The following is a 22,545-nucleotide window of genomic DNA, read 5'->3' as shown; positions in this document are numbered from 1 at the left end:
GCTGTGGGCACAGGTAACTGGTTTAGCTGCTCTAAGAGCCCTTCCAGGGCAGTGCTGGAGGCCAGGCAGGGGCCTGCTGGTGCACGAGGGAGGGCTGCAGCCTTTGCCACTGCTCTGGCCCCCGGTCTTTGCACTCAGGGCTGTGAGTGCTGAGCAGGCAGATCTGGAATGCAAACAGGCTTTATGTTGTCACAACTCATTTATTACTTGCAGCCAGGTCCCCAGGGGTACACAGGTTCTTCAGCTGATGGACAAAGAGGTTTGGAGAGAGAGGTTTGGAACAGGACAGCCCTTGAGCATCACAAAGTTTAATGTTGAAGGAACAGACCTTTTTGCTTCCCATTTGCTCATCACTTCCATGAAAGTTTCCTACCTGAATGGTGTGTTGTGGCAGCAGAATCCCTGTGGGGGATCTGCACAGCACCACACGTACACCTCAGGCAGCTGTTATCTGCAGTTTTGCCACCAAATTTACTTGCCTAATTTAACCATGGTGGTGGAAGAAGAAACTTTTATCCTGATGCTCCTGCTTTTGCAAGATAAAATAAAGGTAACATTAAGAACCTGATGAAAGCAGTTGCAGAAAACCTGTGTGAAGTTAAGAGACTCTTGTTAGCAAGGAGCAGGGCTTTCCCTGATGACTGTCCTGTACCTGTTGGTAGCTATGTCCCCCGCTGTGTGTCCCTGCTGAGGCTCACCTTCACAGGGAAGCCTGTGCTTGCTCTGGAGTCGTGGCTGTGCTCGTTTTCCCTCCTGCTGATGCAGAAGTTACTGGAACACCCTGGCAGTGTCTTTAGACTGGTGCAGTTCTGCAGTGCAGCGGCTCCATGCAGGGCCTGATCCTTACTGACCGACTCTAGGAAGCAAATCTGGCAGAAGTCAATGAAAGGGCTTAGATGGTTGAGCAAGGCGTGCAGATAGCAGCGGGAAGGGGAAAACATCAGCTGCCAAGTGCCAGCCAGAAGCTTGTGGAAAAGAGGGCACAAGTTTCCACCTCCCAGCGTTCCTCTCCCATATACCCTGGTTGTGCTGTGCTTGTGAACAGGCAGATTTCCAGTTCCTCATTGGTTTTTGTTGTGCAGCCAAGCCCTGGGTAAAAGCTTTTAACATGCCAGTGCCTCTGGTAACTTGTTTTGCTGCTGCTCTTCAATTATCACCTCCTCTCGCCGTCCTGAGTGGAACAACAGATGTAGAGTTGTCCTGAAGGTGGAATTTCTCCATCTGTCGGAGCAGGGCTTGTGTGTCAGCGAAGCAGCAGTGGGACACCTTGGTGTGGTGCAGCCAGTGCTCCTGCCATTTTCCATGAGGACACCCTGTCCGGGATGTTATGTACGGAGCTGCCGGAGTTGTGTTAATGACGAGAGCTCGGCTGCCCTTGCGTCCGTGGCAGGTACAAGGGGGGGTTCAAAATGGTCCCAGCCTTGAGCTTGTTCAAATCCTGCTGAAGAAGGCGACAACCAGAGACCACCAGCTTGGCTTTCCTGGAGAACACTTCCTCCTCTCTCCCCTACAGTGCGAAGTGTGCTTGAGTCTAGCGAGAGAAGCATCTGTGGTGATGGGGAAGGGAGCGTGTGTGCTACAGCTCGTCGCTCTCCGGTAGGACCCGCACCCAGCCTTGGGGCACCCTGTTGAAGTTGCGCCTGTGGTCAATCACCTCCAGAGCACTCAGGTTGTCCAGCTCCATGGCAGGCACAAAGAACAGGTCACTGAGCTGTGTTCGGTCAAACGGGGCGGGAGTCCTGCGGCAGGAGAAGAGGCAGATGTAGCATGCTACAGGGAGGGATTGTGAGGAGTAAAGGTGAGAGAAAAAGCAGGTCTGGATTTAGTAATTTAGCCTGTAGCAAGTGATAACCCTCCTCTTCGTCCCCAGGATGCTGTTAGAGCCTCTGCCAGCCCAAGGAGGTGCTTCTGTTGTACAGAGCCAAGCTCAGCTCAAGCTTTGGCAAGCCAAAGAGCGGGGTTTGGTGCGTGAATGGCTGTGGAATGGGAGGGAGGAAGCATGGTGTTCTCTTCACCAGTCTCTTTTGCTGGGCTCCACCGCCAGCCCTAGAGGTGAGCTGTGTGTGAAAGGGGTTAGATTAAGAGAGCAAGTGATGGTAACAACCCCTCTGGTCTTTAGAAGGTGACTTATCCCCAGCTAATGTGTTCTGCAGAGGGTGAGGCCGGTGGCGCTGCCTCCTGATGGCTCTAGCACGTGTGCAGGCAATTGTGTCTCTCTCGGCCCTGACTCCAGGCTGCCTTTTGGGACAGCTTCTCTTCAACTCTGACTAACAGGAGGAGCAGCGCGGGGGCAAGAGCTGTCATCCCTTTGTGGAGAAATGTGGAAAGGGATTTGGGAAGAGAGTGACAGCCTCGGAGAAGCCAAGAATGTTGGGTTTGGAGCAGCACATGGAGGCTGAGCTATCAATGAGGCATCACTGGGAATATTTGCTTTGGGAAACGCTGCTCGAACATGAGTAACGTGGCACTGTTCTGCAACAGAGGGGAAATAAGGGAGGGGAGAAAGGTAAAAGAGAAAGGTTTGTTCCAGGAACTTTCTCCCTGCTGGGAAAAGGCATTTCCAAAGCTTGGGTTTACTCTCTCTTAAGGCAGCAAAGTGTCCAAAGGTCTTCACGTGGCAGCCTGAGGGTTTCAAGTTGGGAATAAATCCCAACAAGTCTGCTCTAAAGCAGTTGCTGTTGAGATGGTGAATGTGCCCTGGGACCTGGGTGAGCTGTGCTGGGATTCACCTCGCTTCAGGCAGCACCCCTGGCTTCTCTCGTGGCCGATTTGTTCCCAAAAGCTTGTTTTTCTGCAGTTTGGTATTTGATGAACTGAGAAGTGATTTAAAAGCCAACAGCTTGGAAGATCATGAAAAGCCCAGTTAAAAGCAGATTGGCGCTCTGAAACTTCATGCCTCAGTGAAGAATTAGAGGAGGTGGCGAGAGGCTTGGTGTTAAATTAGCATCCATCTGTATTAAATAACAGTTCAAGGCTTTAAATAGAAAGGCAGCATGTGAGAGGGGAGAAGCAGAACAGGGGAAAGCATTATTCAGAAACATGCCCTTGCTTCAGTCCCCATCCATAAATAAATCCTGAGGCAGGAACATGGGGAAATGGTGAGTAAAAGAGCTCAGTGTCTGCACAGCTCCTAATTCTCCCCCTACGGCACCACCTCGGATGTTACTGCTCCAGGGAAGCTCCTGGGAAGGAAAACCTGAGGGAACAGCTAACACAGCCCCTTTGCTTGTCCCTTCTGTTATCCCCCAACCTCCTCCCTGTCTCCCTCAGCCCCACTCCAGTGCAGACCAGTCACTCTCTCACTGGTGGGGAAGGGGAAATGCAGAGGGGCTGAGCATGCAGCAGCCTGGTGCTGTGCCCCTCACAGCAAAGCCCCAGGGCTGAGGGAGAGGAGAGCAGCAAAGGGATGGTGGCAGCATCACCCCTGCTCCACCGGCCGAGATCTCTGCCCTTTGGGATGCCATTCCCATGTGGAGGGGTTGTAGTTCCCCACAGCTCCTTCTGCCAAGCGCTCAAAGCACAGCACTTGTGTCCCCCACAACTCGGATACAACCCGACTGGGGGCTCAGGAAAGCTGCTGCCTGCAGGGGCCTGGCAATGGGAGGTGATGGTGTGACAGGGAGCAGTGCTGTGCCCTGGGAGGGAGCTCCACGGGGAACTTGCCTCCTGGGAGGTGACTTTGGCCAGGCGAGCAAGGACAACCTACTGCCATCCTCATGGGAGAGGCGTTCGGTGAGGAGGAGAGCCAAGGCCTCGGTTTGCAGATTCCCTGCGATGATGTTCAGCTTGAAAGCTCAGATCTCTTTATTCTGCCTTGGGCTGCTGGTACTTTGCTACCACCTGATCTCCATCTCCTGGATCCCCACCAAGCCCCTTTCCAGAACGGAGGTTATCCAGGGTCCCAACCTCAACCCCAGTGTAAGTTGAAGGCGTGAGGAGGCAGCAGCTTTCCATGCTCCATTGGAAGCAGCCTCAGGGCATGGATCTTGCCAGGCTGAGCCAGCAGGAACTCCCTGGCCTGGAGACTTGGATCTCAAGCAGGTGTTTGGAAGGAATCTGGTGACCTCTTAACACTTTTGGGAAGATTAACCTTATACCCCCACCGCTTCCAGCAGCTGCTTGGATACCTTAGTGACATTATGAGAGAGACTTGGCACTGTCTGTGGCATTCCTGCACCCAGCCCAGAGCTGAGCCTGGCTGCAACAGCAGCGATTCTTCCTTCAGGACCATGGGCATGGGAATTAGTCCTCCCACATTTCATCCCTGTGGTTACCCCATGAGATCAAGCTGCAGAAACCCGGTGGTGGAGCTAAGAGGAGATGTGGGGAGCTGCAGAGGAGCTCCTGAGCAGGAAAAGGGCAGCCTGAGCCCCTGTGGTGTGTAAAGATGGCATGAACCTGGCAGGATGGAAGGTGCTTCTTGTCGCAGGGACAGGCTGGTGGTGCCTGCTCCTTGGCCAGCGTTACCTGTTGAAGCTCCTGAAGTCCCACTGAGAAAGTTTCATGGGCGGCTGGTACTCGCCAAGCACAGCATTGGCCTTGTCACCGAGGACGTCGTGCCATGGGGATCGGTAGCCCTTGGGGATAGCGGTGACATTGAACTTCTCCGGGGGGACTTCTTTAAGGGGACCTGAGTACCCTGTGCAGGAGGAGAGATGACATGGGCTGCTGCGGGTGCAGGAGTATGAACATATAACACAAATACCTGTTATATATTTATACATATAAACCCTCTGGAGGAGGTTTTGGTGCTCGCTGCCTCCAGCCCCACATTGTGGGATGACAGCGGTGTCAGCTTTGGGGTGCAGGGGGCACTTACCTGGGGCCAGAGCGTCGGGGTTGAGGATTTTACTCATCTGCAGGACTTTCTCTGTCTTCTTGGGCACTGCAGGGGGGCCGCCCTGGGGCGATGCTGCCACGTGGAGCTCGGAGTGATAACTCTGCTGGCCCCCGGCATCCTCCCCTGCCTGCGGAGGGGAGAGTCAGCGGGCACAGCGAGCTCCCCCTGCCCCACCTCTTGGGACTCAAGAGGCTGTTGAAGGCATCTCGGAGCCTCCTCCACCAACTCACCGTCCACTCATTTGCTGCTCCCTCCGTGTCACCCCTCTCGGTGCGGTGTGAGCCACCCGGCCCTGGGAGCTGCAGAGGTAAGGAGAGGGGTTAGTGCATGCACAGAGGGATTGGTGCCATCCCCTTGGATTTGGTAGGTGCTGCACCTTGCCCATCTCCATGCCCAGCCCACCTAGCCACCTCTCCTCTCCCTTCATCTCAGTGTAGCTGCATGGCTGAGACACCCCTGGCCCCCCCAGGAACCGCTGCCCTGCTGGAAAAGGGCTGTCCCGGTTGGATCCAGGGGATGAGCCGCAGACCCACCTCCCTGCGGCCGCTGAGGTTCTCAAAGGTGAAGCGCTGCATCCGCCGCTGGCGCTGCTGGAAGAGCCGGGACCCACGGTTGTGAGGCAGGGAGAGCTCCTCGATCATCAGGTCCTGCGCCGTGCTCACCTTCTTGCCCAGGTCCAGCCGGGGCTCTGGGGGGGCCAGGGGAGAGCACAGCCACAGATGAGGCTGCTGCAGGGCTGGGGACCCCCGTGCCCGGCGCAAGGACACCGTGTCCCCTCATTGGGGTCCCTGTGGCTGTGCCTGTGCCCCAGGGACCGGTGTGGGGAGTTGTCAGGGAGTTAGCTCAGCTCCAGAGGCTCGATCAGCCTCCCCTGCCCCTGTGCATGGACCCCTCCAGCCTTCACCATGCAATTGCTGCCCCTTGGGGCTGTGATGCAAGAGGGGACCAAGGCACAGAGACCCTGTGGGTCCTCAAGCAGAGCTGGGTCTGACCCCTGGGTAGGGAGGGCAGCACAGCCCTGGGACTAGCAACACCCCCAGCACCCTCTTACCATCCTCAGGGCCCGGTCTCATGATGGCCATCACTTGCTGCTGTGCTCCTGGGGCAGCTCTGTGCGAGGGGGACAGATCCTGCCTGGCTGGAAGAGAGAGGCAGCCCTGTGGTGACACCAAGCATGGGGACATATCAGCCCCAGGTACGCCATGGGGAGAGGTCAGGCTTGGCTGAGCATCTCTCCTCAACAGCATCATCCCTGAGCATCCCCCTTGGTCACCATCATCCTTGAGCATCCCCCCTGGTCAGCACCATCCCTGCGCTGCTCTCCATTCACTTCTTGGATGTAGGATAACATACAGAGCATGCCACCCCTCAGCCCCTGCCTGTCTTTCTGCCTTCCTATAGGGCAGAAAACATCCTCGGCTCTGTCCTTGCCCAAAATGAGCCGGTATCCTCATGTCCTGAGCCCCCTGGGAGCAGCACCCACAGCCAAGCGGGGGCACTGGCTGCCTCCCCACCAGCACCTCTGCTCCAGCAGAGCTATTTTCAGCCATGAGGGTGTGGGAGCCACAATCCTGATCCAGACGGAGCTGGGGGCACAGTCAGGAGCTGCGTGACGGGCACCATGGCCCCGCAGGGACCCGCTGCTCCATGGTCCCTGCGGGGCCATGGTGCCCGTCACGCAGCTCCCATCCAGCTGAGTTCAGCATGAACCATCCACACACCAAGCATGGGACCTGCACCCCATCCTGCCCTCAACCCTGCTGTGGGACACCATCCCCTGACCCCTATGGTGGTGATGTCCCCACCGCCAAGACTGGGGTGTCCCCAAGCACCCACCCACCCGCTGACCCCAGTGTGGGACCGCATCTGCCCTACCTGGCCAGGGGATGTCCCAGGCTCTGGGGACCGAAGATGCTCTCCTGCTGTGGTGGGGATGAGGCTGAGGCCAAGCTGTGGTCACCAGTGCTTGGTGGTCCTGGCTGCTCCTCCAGGACACCCCAGGGCTCCTGCTGCTCGCCCCAAGCCGTGCTGGGCTCCAGACCAGATGCCAAGGTCCAGAGCGGGGCAGCAGCTATTTCTGGCTGAGAAAGGGGGCGGAGCGGGGCTGACCCTTGGGACTGGGATCTGTCACCCTGCATGGAGCAGGGATAGCCTTTGGGACTGGGATCTGTCACCCTTCATGGAGCAGGGATGGCCTTTGGGACCGGGATCTGTCACCCTGCATGGAGCAGGGATAGCCTTGGGGACTGGGATCTGTCACCCTGCACAGAGCAGGGATGGCCCTTGGGGACCAGGATCTGTCACCCTTCATGGAGCAGGGATAGCCTTGGGGACTGGGATCTGTCACCCTGCATTGAGCAGGGATAGCCTTTGGGACCGGGATCTGTCACCCTGCACGGAGCAGGGATGGCCCTTGGGACCCAGACACTGTCACCCTGCACAGAGCAGGGATAGCCTTTGGGACCGGGATCTGTCACCCTGCACGGAGCAGGGATGGCCCTTTGGGACCGGGATCTGTCACCCTTCACAGATCAGGGATGGCCCTTGGGGATGATGCTGTCACCCCGACATGAAGCAGGGCTGACACACAGGGATGGGGATGCCATCACCCTGTCACAGAGCGGGGATGAATCCTGGGGACCAGGATCTGTCACCCTGCATGGAGCAGGGATGGCCCTTGGGGACTTGGATGGTGTCCCCGTCCACATGTGCGCAGGCCGCCCCGGAACAGACCAGAGCCAGGCCGGTGGGATAACGGCAGTTTATTTCCCGGTTGGATATACACGTGTGTGGCAAAGGCGGGTTGTGGCTGGTGGAGCAATGGGGGCTGTGTCCCGAGCAGGACAAGCTGCAGGGATGGGAACAGGGACGGGCTGTCTCTGACAGCGTGTCCCGGGAAAGGGAAGGGGTGACAAGGGCTCCCTGAACAGGCAACGTGCCAGAGCCCCGGCAGCCCAAACGCATCCTCCTTTCCTGGTGCCACTCTTACCAGCACCGAGGCCGTGTCCTCTGGGTGGGTGCTGGTGCTCAGTGCTGTAGCATCTCCCAGCACCCAACCAGCTCCTGCTCACCCATGGCTGGGGATAAGTGCTTTGGGGACCCATTGCCCCCCCGTGCGCAACTGCCCTGCCCGGGCTCTGCCACATGTGTCCACCCTGGCACCCTCCTCTCCCCATCGCCCATCCCGAACCTCCCTCTGGTGCTGCTGCCCTCAGGGGCCTCTGCCCGCCCCCAGCCCCTTGCAGGGCTCCCCATGGGGACACCATGTCCCAGGGACACTCTCAGCATCGCCTCCTGCACCCGCACCTCCTCCGAACCTTCTGCAACCTGTACCGCTTCCTTCAGCCCCCCATGGACCCACATCCCCTCCCACAACCCTGGCTGCCACAGGGCCCACTGGTCCCCGTGTGCCCCTCCATCCCATGTGGATGGGGACAGGGATGGGGTGAGCCTGGGGATGGGGACAGTGACTGGGTACAGGGTGAGGCTGTTCCTCTGCCTGGGCAGGGTTTCAGGGCACCTCAATGCGGCAATAAATATCTTTGGCTCTCTTTTTGGTCACCAGGGAAGGATTTGGGGGAATTTCTTTGAGAAAGGGTTAAAAGTAAAACCAAAAGCAGTGAAGAACTGGGGGGGCTGAGGGGGGCTGGAGTAAAAAACTAACAACTTTTCCTTCCTTAAATCTGGTTTCAGTTGAAACCAGCCAGTTCTGGAGGCTGGGAGAAGTTGGGAGAAGATACCCAGCCACGGCACCCCCTCGGTGCTGCCAGGAGCGTGGCACTGGCTGTGCTACCCCAGGAAAGCAAAGCTGTTGTGACACCTTTGCATGGGGACAGGGGACCACCGAGCCCGTCCCCATCCTGGCTATGGGGCATGGGCTGCAGAGGGCAGGGGCTGTGCTCCCCCTGCTCCTGCCCTGCTGCTGACCACGCAGTCCTGCCCCGAAAGGTTAGGGTGTAAAAATAGAGCGTGGCCATGGGATGACGGGTAGGCAGGAGACACCCGACCCCGCTGGCACGACCAGGGGCCTCGGCAGCCCCACAGGGAGGGGGGACACCGGGATTTGGGGACCTGAGCCCCGAGCGTTGGTGTGTTCCTGATGGGGTCAGTCCCGGTGCTGGTGTGGGGCTAGGGAGAGGGCGGCCTGGCCGGGGCTGGCTGGTTTAGGAGGTGCAGGGGGCCCCCGAGGGCAGCCCCCCCGCCTTCATCCTTAGGCTGCCGGTCCAGCCCCGCGGGCAGAGGTTGAAGCTGTGGATGCCGGGGCTCTTGGTCCCCGAGTCTTCGGAGTCAAGGGAGACATCCGAGTCCGTCGGGGACCGGGATGTGCAGCGCTTGGCCACGGCCCGTGCGCCCACCACGGGGGATGGCAGGGGGCTCCTGGGGCTGGGGGACAGCCCAGGGACGGGGCACGGGGACACGCTGGGTGGCAGCAGGAGCCGGCGACCCTCTGCCCATGCGGCTCGGGGCATCCCGGGGGACACGCAGAACTGGGGGCTCTCAGCCCGGGGTGACCGCAGGGGGCTTTTGCGGGTGGTTGAGGGGCTGCCCATGCTCCCCATCGCGCTGCCGGCAGCCTGCAGTGCCGGGGCTCGGCACCCCTCCATCCGTGCCGGCCGCGGGGACTGGGGCAGACTGGGGGGGCCGGCGGGGATGGGGGTGAAGGGCCGGGAGCCCTCCGGCCCCACGGCTTTGGGAGACGAGCTCTTCCTGCGGGCGGCGTTGATGATGTTCCTGGCGAGCCGCGCCTGCATCTGCCGGCTGGCCCGCGGGTCCGCGTCCTGCCGCAGCGGGGACAGCGACCGCTCGCTCCACGGAGGGGACATGGGGGGTCCCTCGTCCAGCTCGGGCACCGAGGCGGGGCTGGCCCAGCCGTCCAGGCTGCCCGTGCGCCGCGCCAGCCGCGGCGTCCATGTGGGTGATGCGGGGAGGGATGTTCGCCTTTCCTGGAGGGACAGAGAGTGCGTTAATGCTCGGGGGATTAAGGGGAAAGACTAGAGAGACAGCGGTGGGATGGGTGCCGGGGCAAGCTTCATGCTGGCTCAGGCCCAAAGGATGCGCCCTCTGCAAGGGCTCCCCAGAGATGCCTCTGAGCCCCTCATCAGCCAAGGAGCAGGCTGAGCCTGCAATTAACGACCCTTGCCCGAAGTATGAGCCAGGACCTCTCGCTACGTGCAGCATCCTAAAGCCTCCCTCCGGGTCCATCGCCCAGGAGCTGCTCCCCAGCCGGCAGGAAAGAGAAGAGCCAGGTCTGACAGCGCAGAGTGTATTCAGAAAGAGGGGGAAACAAAGGAAAACACAGAAGAAATGAAAGCACAGTCGAAAGGCAGCTCATTACCGCAGGGAGCGCAGTGGGAACGAGGGATGGGCAGAGGCACGGCTGGACCAGGGGCTGAGCATCACCCAGCACCCTGCCTCTGCCCGGCACATCCCTGGCTCCCGGCTGCACAGGGACCCCACAGCATCCCGGTCCCAGCACCACGGGGCTCCGCTGTTCCCCCGGGAAAGTGGCTCTTCCTCCGCAGCGTGGAAGCAAACGAGGATAGATCCCGAAGGAGCAGCAACAGAGACAGGAGCAGGCACAGTGAGGCGGAAAGGCGGTGTGTCCCCTCCGGGTTTGCTTTGGTAGGAGGCGGTAGGAGCCGGCAGGACAGAGGGGCTGCGGGTGAGCGGGCAGAGCCAGGCTGTGAGAGCTGGACAGGCAGGAGGCGAGGAAAGGATGGACAGAGCCAGAGATGCGATGCTCCATACAGGTTCCAGGCAAGAGAAGAGAGAAAGTGCTGGTGGCCCCATGGGACGGGCGGGCTCCCGATGGCTCTTTGGAATCCTGTAGGCTTTACACCCCGACCTCTGCCACCTTCCCCGGGCCCCTCAGCTCCCACTACACCAGGGGCTCGGCAGCGCCTGTCTCACTGCAGCCTCCCAGCTACTTCTATGTCTTTTTTTCCCCCTTTTTAGCAGTTGGTTCAGCTTTTGGCACACCCGTGCGCACTTAGGGAGGACTCAGCCAGCGGAGGGAACCCAAAACTCCCGTGTTTTCCTCTCCGCCACCATTACTTGTAGTACAAAGAAGGTTTCCACACCTGCGGCTCGATGCCGGCATTCCTGGTGGAGTAGGAGGGCCGTGGTGCCTGGAATCCTGCCTTTGCTCGGGGTGGCAGCAGGCGGCACGGGGAGGCCAGCAGCACCTCGGCCGGGGCTCCAGGACCAGGGAAGGGGCTGGAGGTGGTTTGGCCAGCGCTGGGCACAGCAGAGGGATGCCAAACAGGGGAAGGAGGCAATGGAGAGGTCGGGCAGGAGGCTTGCTGTGTGTAGGAATAGGCATCGGGAAGAGAGGGTCTGGGTGGAGGCATCTCTTGGGGCCTGGACCTTGTCGGTGATTTGGATGGGGAGAGGATGAAGAGTGAAGGCTGGAGCTGGTAGGGCTGGTGTTTGGAGATCTCCAGCTCCTTCTGGGAGACCTCATTCTCCATCAGGTTGCCGCTGTACAGAGATGCTGAGGGGGGTCTGGAGGACCTGGAGGGACTCTTGGGGGGGTGTCTGGAGATCATGGGTGACAGGCAAGCGCTGGCATCATACTTCCAGGAGGGAGGCAGGGACATGGTGGGTGATGGGGACCGCAGCAGCTCGGGCTGGGAGGGAGCATTGACGATGAACTTCTCCATCCTGGACTGACGGCGGGCAAAGAGCTCAGCCCCCTTCCCTCTCGCTTCAGTGAGGTTGTGGCTGGGCTGTGGCTTCGGCTTGGGTTGGATGGTGGGAGACTTGAGGCAGGAGGACCACGCTGGAGCATCATCAGCCGGTGGGAGGTGCTGCCCGCCCCTGGCCGTGCTGTTGGGGACAAAGTTGGCAGCTTCAGCCCCGAGGGCGAAGGGCTCATCCTCAGCACCAGGCTCCCCCTGCTCCTTCTGCTTCTTCCTGCTGTCTGCGCTCTGAACCAGGTCCAGCAGAAAGGGGTTGGGACCCAGCTTCGGCTTCTCTACAAAGGTGAACATGGGCTTCTTGCCGGTTCTCCGGGCAGCCGACTGCTCCAGGATCCCTGTTTTGGGCAGGGGGTTCTGCCCGCTCGCCCCGCAGCCCATGGGCGGACCTGGCAGCATCTTCTGCTCCTGGGGGGGATACAGGGCTGAATAGGCAGGGGGTGAGCGGACGCGGGTGAGTGGCGGGGGGCTGCTCAGGGTCTCCGCATAGGTGGGTGGTGGGGGCACCTCGATGGCGGGGGGTCCCTCCGCGGGCTGGCTGCTGGTGGGGGATGCCTGGGTGCCGAAGGGTCTGGCTGTTCGGTTCTTCACCGGCTTGGGCTTGGCCAGGGTGAGATGGACCTCATAGTACTGCCGGCCTTGCGCCCCGTTCTGCTGCTGGCCGGCAGGGGATGCTGTCCCTGTGGCTGTCCCCGCCGGCGCGCTGGGCACCTCGCCGGGCACCTCACCATCCTTCCCCTCCTCGGGGCTCTGCGGCAGGGCAAGAGCCACCGTGCCCGGCCCCGCAGGGGCTGCCGCGTCCCCCAGAGCCCCTGCTCCGCTCTCCATTCCGCTGGCTGCCCGCTCCTGCACGCCGTTGGTGGCAGCCGATGCCATGTTCTCCTTCAGGTAGGTGCTAAGCGGGACCTGCTGGGCTTCAGCAGGCGGCTCCCGGCATGGGGACGCGTTTGCCTGCAGCCCGTCTGATGGGGTGCTCGGCTCCAGCTTCACCCCCTGCCCCTCGCCCTCCTCCATGGCTGCTGGCCGGGGCGCGGGGCTCAGCGGCTGCCCCGCCGCATGCCCGGCCCCGGAGAGCCCGTCGACGCGCTGCTTGCGGCGGTTGAAGAGCAGGACGCCCTTGGAGTTGGGGCCGGGCGCCGTGGTGAGCTGCGCCGCGATCCGCCGGCTCCGCGCCTTCGCCTCCTTCAGCTCCTTCTCAGAGAGGCTGGCGCTGCGGGACAGACCTGAGCAGAGGGGATAAGGAGTTAGGGGGACTCAGAGGGGATGTGGGTCTCAGCCTTACCCAACCAGGACCCGCAGACCTTCCTCCAGGTATCCCCCAGCATCCCAACCCCTTCCCTGACAGCTGGGGGATGCTCCGGGGCTGAGGTACACGGGAAGATCGCGTGCAGGGGTGATGGGGACCCAGTGTAGCACCCACCAAGGTGCTGAGCTGCAGCTCTGCGCGCTGGGGGGAACAGACAGCAAAGTTCAGGGGACACTCAGGATCTTTCCTCCCTTCCCACCCCGTATTTCATCTGGGCTCTGCGCGCCCACTGCAGTGACCCCATGGGAAAGGAATTTCTCCCAAGGGCTTCGGCGTGTCTCGGGTTGCAGCTCACACGGTTTTGGCCCCCGGCTCGAAGAGGCAGCAGACGGGGAAGGGGCCAGTGCGTGTCTCCCCCAGCCCCTCGCCTCTAATCCCGGCAAGCTCAGCCCTGAGCGGGCAGGAAAGCAAGCCCAGCACCAGCGGCGAGATGCCATCCCACCATCGCCTCATGGCAAGGCTGGTGGCCAGCCCCGTCTGGGGACGGATTTAAGGAGCAACACGAGATGGCAGCAGCCGACAGGGGCTGTGCACATCCTGACCCGCTGGACACAGACAAGGAGCCAACCTCATGCCTTAGGAGGCAAGTGCTAAAAGCAAAGTGTTACAAGCCCGGCGAAAGCCGCGCAGTGAGCAGCCGGAGTGCCGCTGGGCTTCTCGTGTGCTGGCCAAAAGGTCATGGCACCAGCCCTTCCCAAAGGCCAAAAGGATGTGGAGCTGCCGGGAACACATTTTCTCAGGGTGAGCAATTTCCTACGATCTCGCCCGTGGGAAGGGCAGCATTCCCGGCCCTGCCGAGGCCACCGCTTGGGAGCATCGGCATTACCCCAGCACCCACCAAGGGTGCAGCCCCCTCCCCAAAGGCGCTGCTGGGGTGGCTGTGATGGGGTGTCCCCGCTCCGGCCCCGGCAGGGAGGTGGGTGGCGAGGGCCCCTTCCCTTCCCATCCCTTCCCTTCTTCCCTTCCTTCATGTGTTTCTCATTTTCTTGCCTTCTGTGCCGCTTGGGAGCCTTCCAGGATATTTTCAGCAGTGGCTCAGCCTACCAGCGAGGGAAGGGATGGATGACTAAGCCAAATCCTTCCAGCGAGCCCACGGTAAAGCAGGAGGGCTATACAAGCTGGGCATATCCTCTTCCTCACCCTTCATCCCTCCCACCTCCTTCTGCACCCAGCAAGTCCCTGCCCTGACCCCAGCATCACCAAGGCATGCGGGATGGCCCTGCCTCCATGGAGAGGAGGAGGATGAGGGTGGACGAAGCATTCAGGCTGCCTAATAAGAGGGTTTTGGCTGGGCATGGAGGAGAAGAGGCAGAGATGCCAATGGAAACTCTCCCCTGGAGAGGCAAGGAGAGGCAAGGGGCCGTCCCGCAGCAGCAGTGCCGGCGGGCAGCATCCCCTTTAGCGCCCGGCATTGTTTAACGCCCCGTTCCTATTTGCTTTGGCGGCGGCACAGAGCGGGGCCGCGGTTTCCTCCGGGCGCGCTGGCTGGAGGGCGGCCAGCGCCGCGGCTCCTGCTCCATGGGGTCGCCCTCGCCGCCTTTATCTCCGAAGCGGAGCAGAAACACGGCCAAGGAGCCGTTGGGAAACAAGCCGCAGGCTCCAGCTGTCTGCAGCCTGCGTGCTCCGAGCCCAGCATCCCGCTTCCTCGGAGGCCCAGGCCGCCTAAGAAGGCAAGATCTCAGCGGAGCCATTTCGCAGCCTCTCGCTCTTGCTACTGCCTTTTAACAGCAACTGAGGGGCCCTGGGGGATCTCCTCCGTGCTGGAGGGATGATTCAGCTCTTGGCCAGCCCATTCCTGCTTGGACTAGCCACCGGATACAGTCCTGTACAGCCGGGACCAGCGCCAGGATTTGTCCCACAGATTTTGCTCGCAGGTACCCCCATCCCTGTGCCCTCATCCCTCTGGGCCACAGTGTGCTGCAGAGTGGGAGCCCCCCACCTGAAATTCCCCTACATCCATTCCCGGCATCACCCTATCCTCTACACAATTCCAGCAGCTCCTCTGCCCCTGCCCTCCTGGTACGTGCCATTCCCGGGATGCTCCACCTGAGTCTGCTGGAAATGAATCCCTCAGGATACTAATGGGGATAAGAATTGCTCTTCACACCCAACTTTTATAGCATGAATGGAGAGCACCGAAACCTCTGGCTGGCCAGAGGAAATTACAGAGCACACCCTGCACACCGCCCTGCCTGCTCAGCTGCACGGACAGACGGACGGACAGACAGACCCTGCAGCCCTGCAACCGGCTCTGCAGGCCCTCTGCAAATGGGGCTCATCATCTATACACCAGGGTGACATGCCATCCGCAGCCAAAGGGCAGGGACCATCTCCTTCCCTCTCTGCTGCAGCTTGAGCCATGGGATGAGGTTATTCGACCTGGTGTGAGGGTCTTTCGCCATCTGCCATGGTGGCCCAAGGGACCCTGTCCCTGGCAGCACCTCTCCTGGCTGCAGGGAACATCCCTTCATCCATCCCATGTCATCCGGGGAGCATCAGACAGGTTCTGGATGGGTGTTTCCCCCAGCCCCAGGCAGGAAGGTGCTGAACACACTGAGAACATTGAGGTGCTGAGGAGGAGGAGGAGGGTTATGGGGCTGAAGCAGCCCGAGGAGCACAGGGAGGAGGTGAAAGCAGAGCTATGCGCGGCCAAGGGGCTCTCACGGCACTGGAAACCGGCTTCCGCCCATTAACACGAGTCCAGTCCAAAATCCAAAGGGTGACCGGCTCTTCTTGCGCTCTTCCACTCTTCCTTCCTTCCCACGCCTCACACCAGCTCACCACCACGCCGCCCTTCGGGAAGGAAACGTCTCCCCTCTCCAAATGTCCCAGCTTCTTCCAAGAACAATGAATCCAGCCCCACCAGCCCTCTCTGCTGCTGCATCCCTGCGTTGCAGGTCCCCTGCAGTCCAGGGATTCCAGGGAAGGAGATGCTCCCTGTGTCCCACAAGACCCCTGGGCTCCCAGCACACAGGAGCAGCTAGCCAACAGCCCCTGAGCACTTCAGCTCCAGCCAGAGGAGCCTATAGATCCCTATCTATATATTCATACAGGCACTTGCTCCATAGGTTTCCTGCTGCTCCAAAGGTGACTTCCAGCAACATCCCCCAAGCGCAGGGCTTAACAGCTTCTTACCGAGCTGCCAGTCATCCTTCCCGCAGCATGTACTGTGCTTTCCCCTCCCGAGTGAGGATGATGAAGGTGATGAAAGGCGTTTTTGTTGCTCTCCCCTCCTGGCCAGATAAGGGCAAAAAAACCCCTTCCCGCTCAGCTTTCCATGCAAAGGATGGGTTCCCCTGCACAGCACTGCTGCAGAGCATCCAAAGTCCAGCCAGCAAAGGCTGGAGACACCATCTGACCCCAAATGATGGTAAAGGATGTATCAGGCCCTGCCTGTGGCCCATCCTGCCCTGCCATGTACTCCAAAAGCTGGAATGGGATGAAGATTTGGCTCCAAATTGTAGGGAAAGGAGATACCCCAGGGCTCTCTGGGCTGACCGATTCAGTGTAAGTTGCTGGTCTTGATGTGGCCGGGATGTCACAAGAAGAAAGGCAGTGATTTGGAAGCTGTCACCTTGCAGTGGGTGTCTGAGCACAGGCCATGGTGGTGAGTCTTTGTGTGGAGAAGCCAAGAGGTACCACAGCCCTGGTGGGGCCGGAGAGATGCAACAGGCTGTGAAATCTTGGACTCCAGAATCTTCAGGCTGGGCTCTATCCCTACCCTGCTCCTGGTTTGGATGCTCGTGGCTGCATCCATCCCAATTCTGCAGCCCACCTTGGCCAGCTCACAGGATGATGCTCAGGGTGTCCCACTGGACGACCCACCAGTCCCGGGGCTGTCCATTGCCATGCAGAGCATGAACCAGAACCCCCAAATCCACCTTCACACAGCGCAGCAGCCGCCTTCCATAACCAGCAGGTGCTTCTCCCCTTTTCCCAGCTTTTCTTGGGCTGCTGTGGATGAACCCAAATGGTGCCTTTTGCTGGCAAAACCAAGAATTGAAGCAAGACAAAGCCCATCTCCAGAGGGACACAGGCCACCGTGTCATCTCCCTGCCATGAGCTCAAACACACATCTACAGCCAGCAGTGCTGGAGAGGGAGAATCCAGTGTTTTCACCCAAACATTGAGGGCTTTGGACACCGAGGAAATGGAAGCAGGTTTTTTGGCAGAGAAACCAACTGGCCTTTTGCCCCAACTACAGCTGTGCAGGGCTTTTGCATCGCGCACTAACTCGCACACATTTAAATCTGCGCTTCCCTCCAGCTCCCAGAGTTATCCCAAATAATCTGCTGCTAGGAAAACAAGGAGGGTAGCACAGGCAGGCAGCCGAGCTAGCTAGAAACAGATACGATTCAAACATATGGATAAATCCATGACCATTTTCTGCCTCATTCCCAGCTTCCAACCCTCCTGTACCCCAGATATAAAACCTCCATGAAGTTTTTATCCGTGCTGGTCCCAAAAATCTCCATCTGAAGCAGTGGGTGCCATGGTGGGAGCAACCTCTCCTGCCTGGCAGGATGCACCGTGCTGGGGCCTCTCTTCACGGGTGCCTTTGCCAGTGACAAAATCTGGCACAGTGAGAAAATCCGATGCGCTTGCAAGTTTTGCCTGTGCTCTGCTCGCGAGGGCTTTGCTGGATTTGGAGCTGTTTGCCTCCCCACGCTCCTGCCGGCTCACAGCCGTGCCCCTGCCTTGCTCAGCTCCCAGATCCTGCCAAACACAGTCCTGCAGCACCCATCTCCCATTGCCATCCAGGTAAATATAAATGGGGGCTGGCTGCTGCTGCCTCACTGCCCCTCGGGCACACCAAGCCCAAGCAGCAGCCCCAGCCCTGCATATATCCATGCTGGGGAAGAAGAGGCTGCTGCTACTGCAAAAGTGGAGGCAGCACCTTCCCCCAGCCAGCCCAAATTAAGCTTTTAGTTTTGCAAAAGGAGGCTGGAGCTGGGCAGATCATCTCCGGGCTGCCCTGCCATGCATCCACCCTGAGCGCAGCAGAGCCAGCACATCCCATGGCCGGGTACCACGGGGACCCCATCCCTCCTGGCAAGTGAGTTCCACCCCATCAGTGCTCGGACTCGCCGTGACACATCCCAGGCTGCAGGGTGACAGCCCCGTCGGGCCGGTGCCATAAGGCAGAGGCAGTGGCCTGGCGAGAGAAGGTCATCTGGATCGGCTTGTCCCCGTCGTATGGACGGAGCGGGGAGGGAGCGGGATGAAACGGGGCCTTCGCCTGTCCCTTGCACAACCCGTAAGGGATCCATCCTGCTGGCTGTGCCAAGCTGGAGGGACAGACCTCGTGTCTCCAGCACAGGGTGGCACAGCCAAGGGAGATCACGTCCCCGTCACGGGGGACAGGGGACATTGCAATGGGAAGGCGCTCTGCAGAGCTGAGAGGTGCGACCCTGCTGAGCCCCGGGGGGGACCCTCACATCCCTCCGCTGTGCCCCCCACGCCGGGCCCCCGGGTGTGGGCAGAGGGAACCGACCCCCGCCCCGCTCATCTATAGAGAGAAGCCCCGCTCTGCCCTCCTCTCCCCCGGGCTGTGCGCGGCTCCACTCGCCTGCCCTTCGCCCACCATCAGCATCCACGGGGGGGTCTGGACGTGCCCTCCGGGACCCCCATGCACCCTCCATGCACCCCACATGCACTGCCAGCCCCCGGCACCCCCGGACATGCCCAGATCTCAGCACCCCCCCTGCGCTCCCACCCGCCCCCCGCTTCCCCACGGGCACCCCTCGCCCCACCACTCCCTGGCCCGGTCCCCACCCCCCAGGCCCCGCAGCCCCGGCCGGGGGCAGCCGCCGCCTCCCCAGCCCCGGCCCTACCCGCGGTGCCGGTGCCGCCGCCGCCCCTCGCAGCCCGACTGCACCGGGGAGGAGGCGGCGGGCAGGAAAGTTGCGGCAGCTCCGCCCTCGGAGCGGGCCCGGGGGGGGGCGGCGGGCGGGGGCCGGGGCCGGGGGTAGCGGGTCCCGCCGGTCCTGCCCCTGCCCGCCCCGCCCGACCGACCGGACGGGACGGGTCCCCCCTCCCTGGCGGCACCGGCTGCCCCCCGCGGCCCTGCTCCGCCGCTTCCCGTCCCGGATGGGTCTGCCCTGAGCCGGCTGTCGGGGTGAGAGCAGCCGGAGCATCCCCTTACCCAGCCCGGGCAGCCTCTTACCCCTGCTCTGCGCATCCCCTCATCCCATCCGGGGCACCCCCCTTATTCCATCCTGGGGCAGCCCCTTTCCCAGCCCTTTTTCAGCCTACACACCCCCCTTTTCCAAGCCCTCGCCCGATTCCCTCCTCTCGGCACTGCTGGGGACCTGCAGCACCCCACGTTTCAGGTGCTGGCAGGGCAGCGGGGCCTCACCTTGCTGCCAGTTTCCCCAGTGCCTAAAGGGTTTGGGGCACTTGGAGCAGGGCAAAACCCCAGCACCGGTGTCACCACCCGAGGGACCATCCCTGGGACCAAGAGTGCGATCAGGGGTGCTCTGCTCCCTGTGACAAGGGGACCACAGCCCTCGTGAGGAGGCAGCATCATTCCCCACTTCGCCACCCTTCAGAGCTCCCGGGTGCTGCTGCGGATGGGACCAGCCTCACCCCCTTCCCGCGCCCATCTGCACCACAGGATGAGCTCTTGGCTTTATTTTTTGCCTTTCTAATTTCCTTTCTTCCTGCCCCTCTTTGCTTTTTTCTGCTTTTCTGGTTTTTGAGGGAGACTGGCGCTAGGCCGGCAGCCCCCAGGGAGCAAACCCTTCCATGTATTTGCACACCAGACAGAGAAACCAGTCCTGCCTCCTGCATCTCCCCATCCCTGCCTCTACCTGGGGCTCCTGCGCTCCCCAGCCTGCCCCGAGAGGTGCCAACCAGCCTGGGCCGCCGTGCTGGATATTTGGGAGCAGCCAGCCTGGCCTTGGGCTGCTGGATGGGGACCAAAGGGGCACATGGGACCTGCCTGGGTGGGTCTGCACCGCTCGGGGGGCACCTGCTTTGGCAGGGCCACCCCTGCATGATTCTGGGTGAGGATGGATGCGCCTCTTTCTCTTGCATGGGGTGGAGGTTGCTGTTCCTCAGCCAGATGAGGAGAAGAGGAGCAAATCCCTGACACATCCCATGGGTGCTCCTGCAAGCACCCTGCTGCAGAGGCAGCCCCGATGCTGATGCCATGAGCCGATGCTGCGAGGGGACCTGCCCTTCCCTCCCTCCTCTGCTGCCACCCCTGCTCTGAACCAAACCTCTCCTTCACACCAAGCCTGCAGCGTTTTGGGAAGATCCCATCCCTGCTCCCGGTGCTCAGGACCCTCAGTGACATCCTGCCCGGAGGCTCTGGAAAGTCTGACGGGTGCCGCAGGCAGCGGCTGGTGGTGATCTCACTTCGGAGGGGGAGGAAACGGGACAGACAAACTCTTTCCAACAAACCTGTTGAGTTACTTTAAAATTCCAGGCTGGCAGCAAAAGCGCTGGATGGCGGCGAGGGGTAGGAAAACGCTGAGCCTGGACACAGTCAGGCCTGACCTTTCCCCACCACAGACCTGCCATTCCCAGCGCACAGTGAGAAATGGGAAGACTATTTGGGTCCATCTGGTTTGTGTGCTGAGCCCTGAAACACAACACTCGTACGGCAAAGGGAGCTGCTGGGGCAGCAGCGAGCCAAAGGGCTTGGCTGAGCTTCACAGCCCTTCTCCCATGCAGGGAGCAGCTGGGTTTTGAGGGCGTTTGACACCCCAAAAAGGCACGGGAGGGATTTTGGACACCAGGTTCATGTCGAGCATCCCCAGACGGCCCCATCACGGGGGTTGCTCGGGGAAAAACAGGCTGTGAGCAGAGCAGCAGCATCCGATACAGCATCCCATGGGGACAGTGACACACCGGCCCCGGCGCCGCATGGCAGCCGAGATAACAGCTGGGCAGGAGCAAAATAGACAGAAGGGTGGAAGCGGGGTGTAAAAATGGGTCTGATGCCTGTAAGAGGATGGGTCTGCCCTGGGTGGGATGGTCCAGGCGTGGGAGCAGCCGCAGCAACACTGGGTATGTGCCTGTATTTGTGTCACCGTGGCTGAAGGGACAGTCATGGGCAGAGAGGACAGGCTGTGAAGCAGCGCTGTGATAGCAGAGTGCATTGTAGGGAGCAACCAGCCTGAAATAAAGTGCTTAGTTTTTAAACCAGGGGCTGAAAGAGAGATGGCTCCAAGCCATGTAATGAATGCTTGGTCATTCCCACCCCAGCGACCAGGGAGAGGAGTCTCTGGCCCACGCAGCACCCCAGGAGCTGGCCCTGATCACCCCTCTTTTGGCAGGGTCCTCCCAAGCCCCACGGCCGGGGTGAGGGCCATGAATCCCACCCCATCTGTGCCCCACTCAGGGTTCAGTTGAGTTCTTGGAGACTGCGGGAACCCTCCCGCTGCCTTCCCACCCCCCTCCCAAGAAAAGCCACAGATTCCTCTGATTTTTAAGGCCAGAGAAATCATCTCAAGCTAAAAAAGTCCCAGCGGCTCGGCCAGGAGCCTGGGACCTCGAACCCAGCGGAGGTCCTGCCTTGGGAAGAGCCGGGTGTTCCCAGCACTGTGCCGGGAGCAGGCAGTGCTCTTTGGGATGGGGGGCAGTGGCCAAAGGGGGTTTCTCTTACTCGCTTTCCTCGGCTCGCTGGCGGGCTGGATGAGGACCCGTTGGATCTTCACCACTTTCCACTCCTGGCTGGGGTTGGTTGTGGGGCTGGTTGCTGGGGGGGGCACCTCTGGGGCAGAGTTGGGGCATTTTGGGGGTGCTGCAGGTTCAGCCACCAAGGCCAGGCTGCTGCCATCCAACGTGGGACCCAGCATGTCCCCATTGAGCCCCTCGGGCTTCTCTCCCAGTGATCCCATCCATCCCTCCTGCTCAACCGGCTCGGAGGCAGGAGCATCCCGGAGCTGGTGGCACCTCTGTTCCTCTCTGCTCCCCATCTCCTGCCAGCAGCCGGTGTCCCCCTCGGTGTCCCCCTTGGCTGTGCCACAGACACAGGGGCTATGTGCAGCCTGGCTGGGCTGGGTGTGCAGGCAGGGCTGCCGGAGCCTCGCCTTCAGCATCGTTGCTTCTTTCATTCACTGGCACTTTCAAACCCTCTCGCCATGGCCAGGAGGGTGGCTTCTCCCCGGCAGCATTCCTCAGACCATGGGCAGCATCCCAGAGGGAAGATGGACACGTGCTGGGAGCTTTACTCCTCTTGCAGGCAGGAGGACCAGGCACGATGCCACGGGAACAGGCAGCTTTTGGAGGCCCAGCCGCAGGGATCTGCCTGGGGAAGACACGGCAGCAAAGAGGATTTTGCAGGAATTTCTCTCTTCCAGGCAGGCAGAGGAGCAGTGTCCAAGGACCTGTGCAAAGGGAAGAGGGAGCATTGAGGATGCTTGTGCATGCACTGCTTTCCTCTGGACACAGCCAGTGGGGTGGCTCCCGGCATCCCCAGCATGGGCTCCATGAGGAAGAACCCTCTGAGATGCAAACACTCCTTAACAGCTCATTTGGAAATGCCCTCACCTCAACACCTTCATCCATCCATCCTCACCCTGGGGACAGCACCCAGGGCTGGACCCCTGTGCCCAGCTCCCTTTGCTCGTGCAGCCCATTCATGGCCAGCACTGGGAGCTGGCTGCTGCTTATGAGGTGGGAGCATTCAGGCTTAGCAGGATCCTGGCTCCCACCTCCATCCTGCTGGAAAGCGCAATTCCCAGCATCCA

General features: G+C 60.8%; 2 protein-coding genes across 2 annotated transcripts; both read right to left on the bottom strand.

Moving 5' to 3' along the window:
* Positions 1 to 1,576: 1,576 nt before the first annotated feature.
* MYOZ3 (myozenin 3) lies at positions 1,577 to 8,203 on the bottom strand. Its single transcript, XM_030504861.1, is given in 12 exon segments — positions 1,577 to 1,739; positions 4,468 to 4,639; positions 4,820 to 4,967; positions 5,071 to 5,139; positions 5,374 to 5,528; positions 5,892 to 5,978; positions 6,716 to 6,728; positions 6,730 to 6,839; positions 6,842 to 6,901; positions 6,904 to 6,950; positions 7,369 to 7,487; positions 8,147 to 8,203. Coding segments are annotated over 12 exon segments (1,200 nt in total).
* Positions 7,586 to 21,894, bottom strand: SYNPO (synaptopodin). The gene is made up of 3 exons (XM_030503555.1): positions 21,459 to 21,894; positions 10,921 to 12,761; positions 7,586 to 9,783 (listed from the first exon to the last, which is right to left on the bottom strand). The coding sequence occupies exons 1-3, from the start codon at positions 21,892 to 21,894 to the stop codon at positions 9,004 to 9,006; spliced, it is 3,057 nt and encodes a 1,018-aa protein (XP_030359415.1). The 3' UTR covers positions 7,586 to 9,003.
* Positions 21,895 to 22,545: the final 651 nt, after the last annotated feature.

This window comes from Strigops habroptila, chromosome 12, assembly GCF_004027225.2.
Source record: "Strigops habroptila isolate Jane chromosome 12, bStrHab1.2.pri, whole genome shotgun sequence".
Classification (NCBI taxonomy): Eukaryota; Metazoa; Chordata; class Aves; order Psittaciformes; family Psittacidae; genus Strigops; species Strigops habroptila.
Note: the sequence above shows the minus strand (reverse complement) of the source record. Positions and strands in the feature narration are given on the sequence as shown.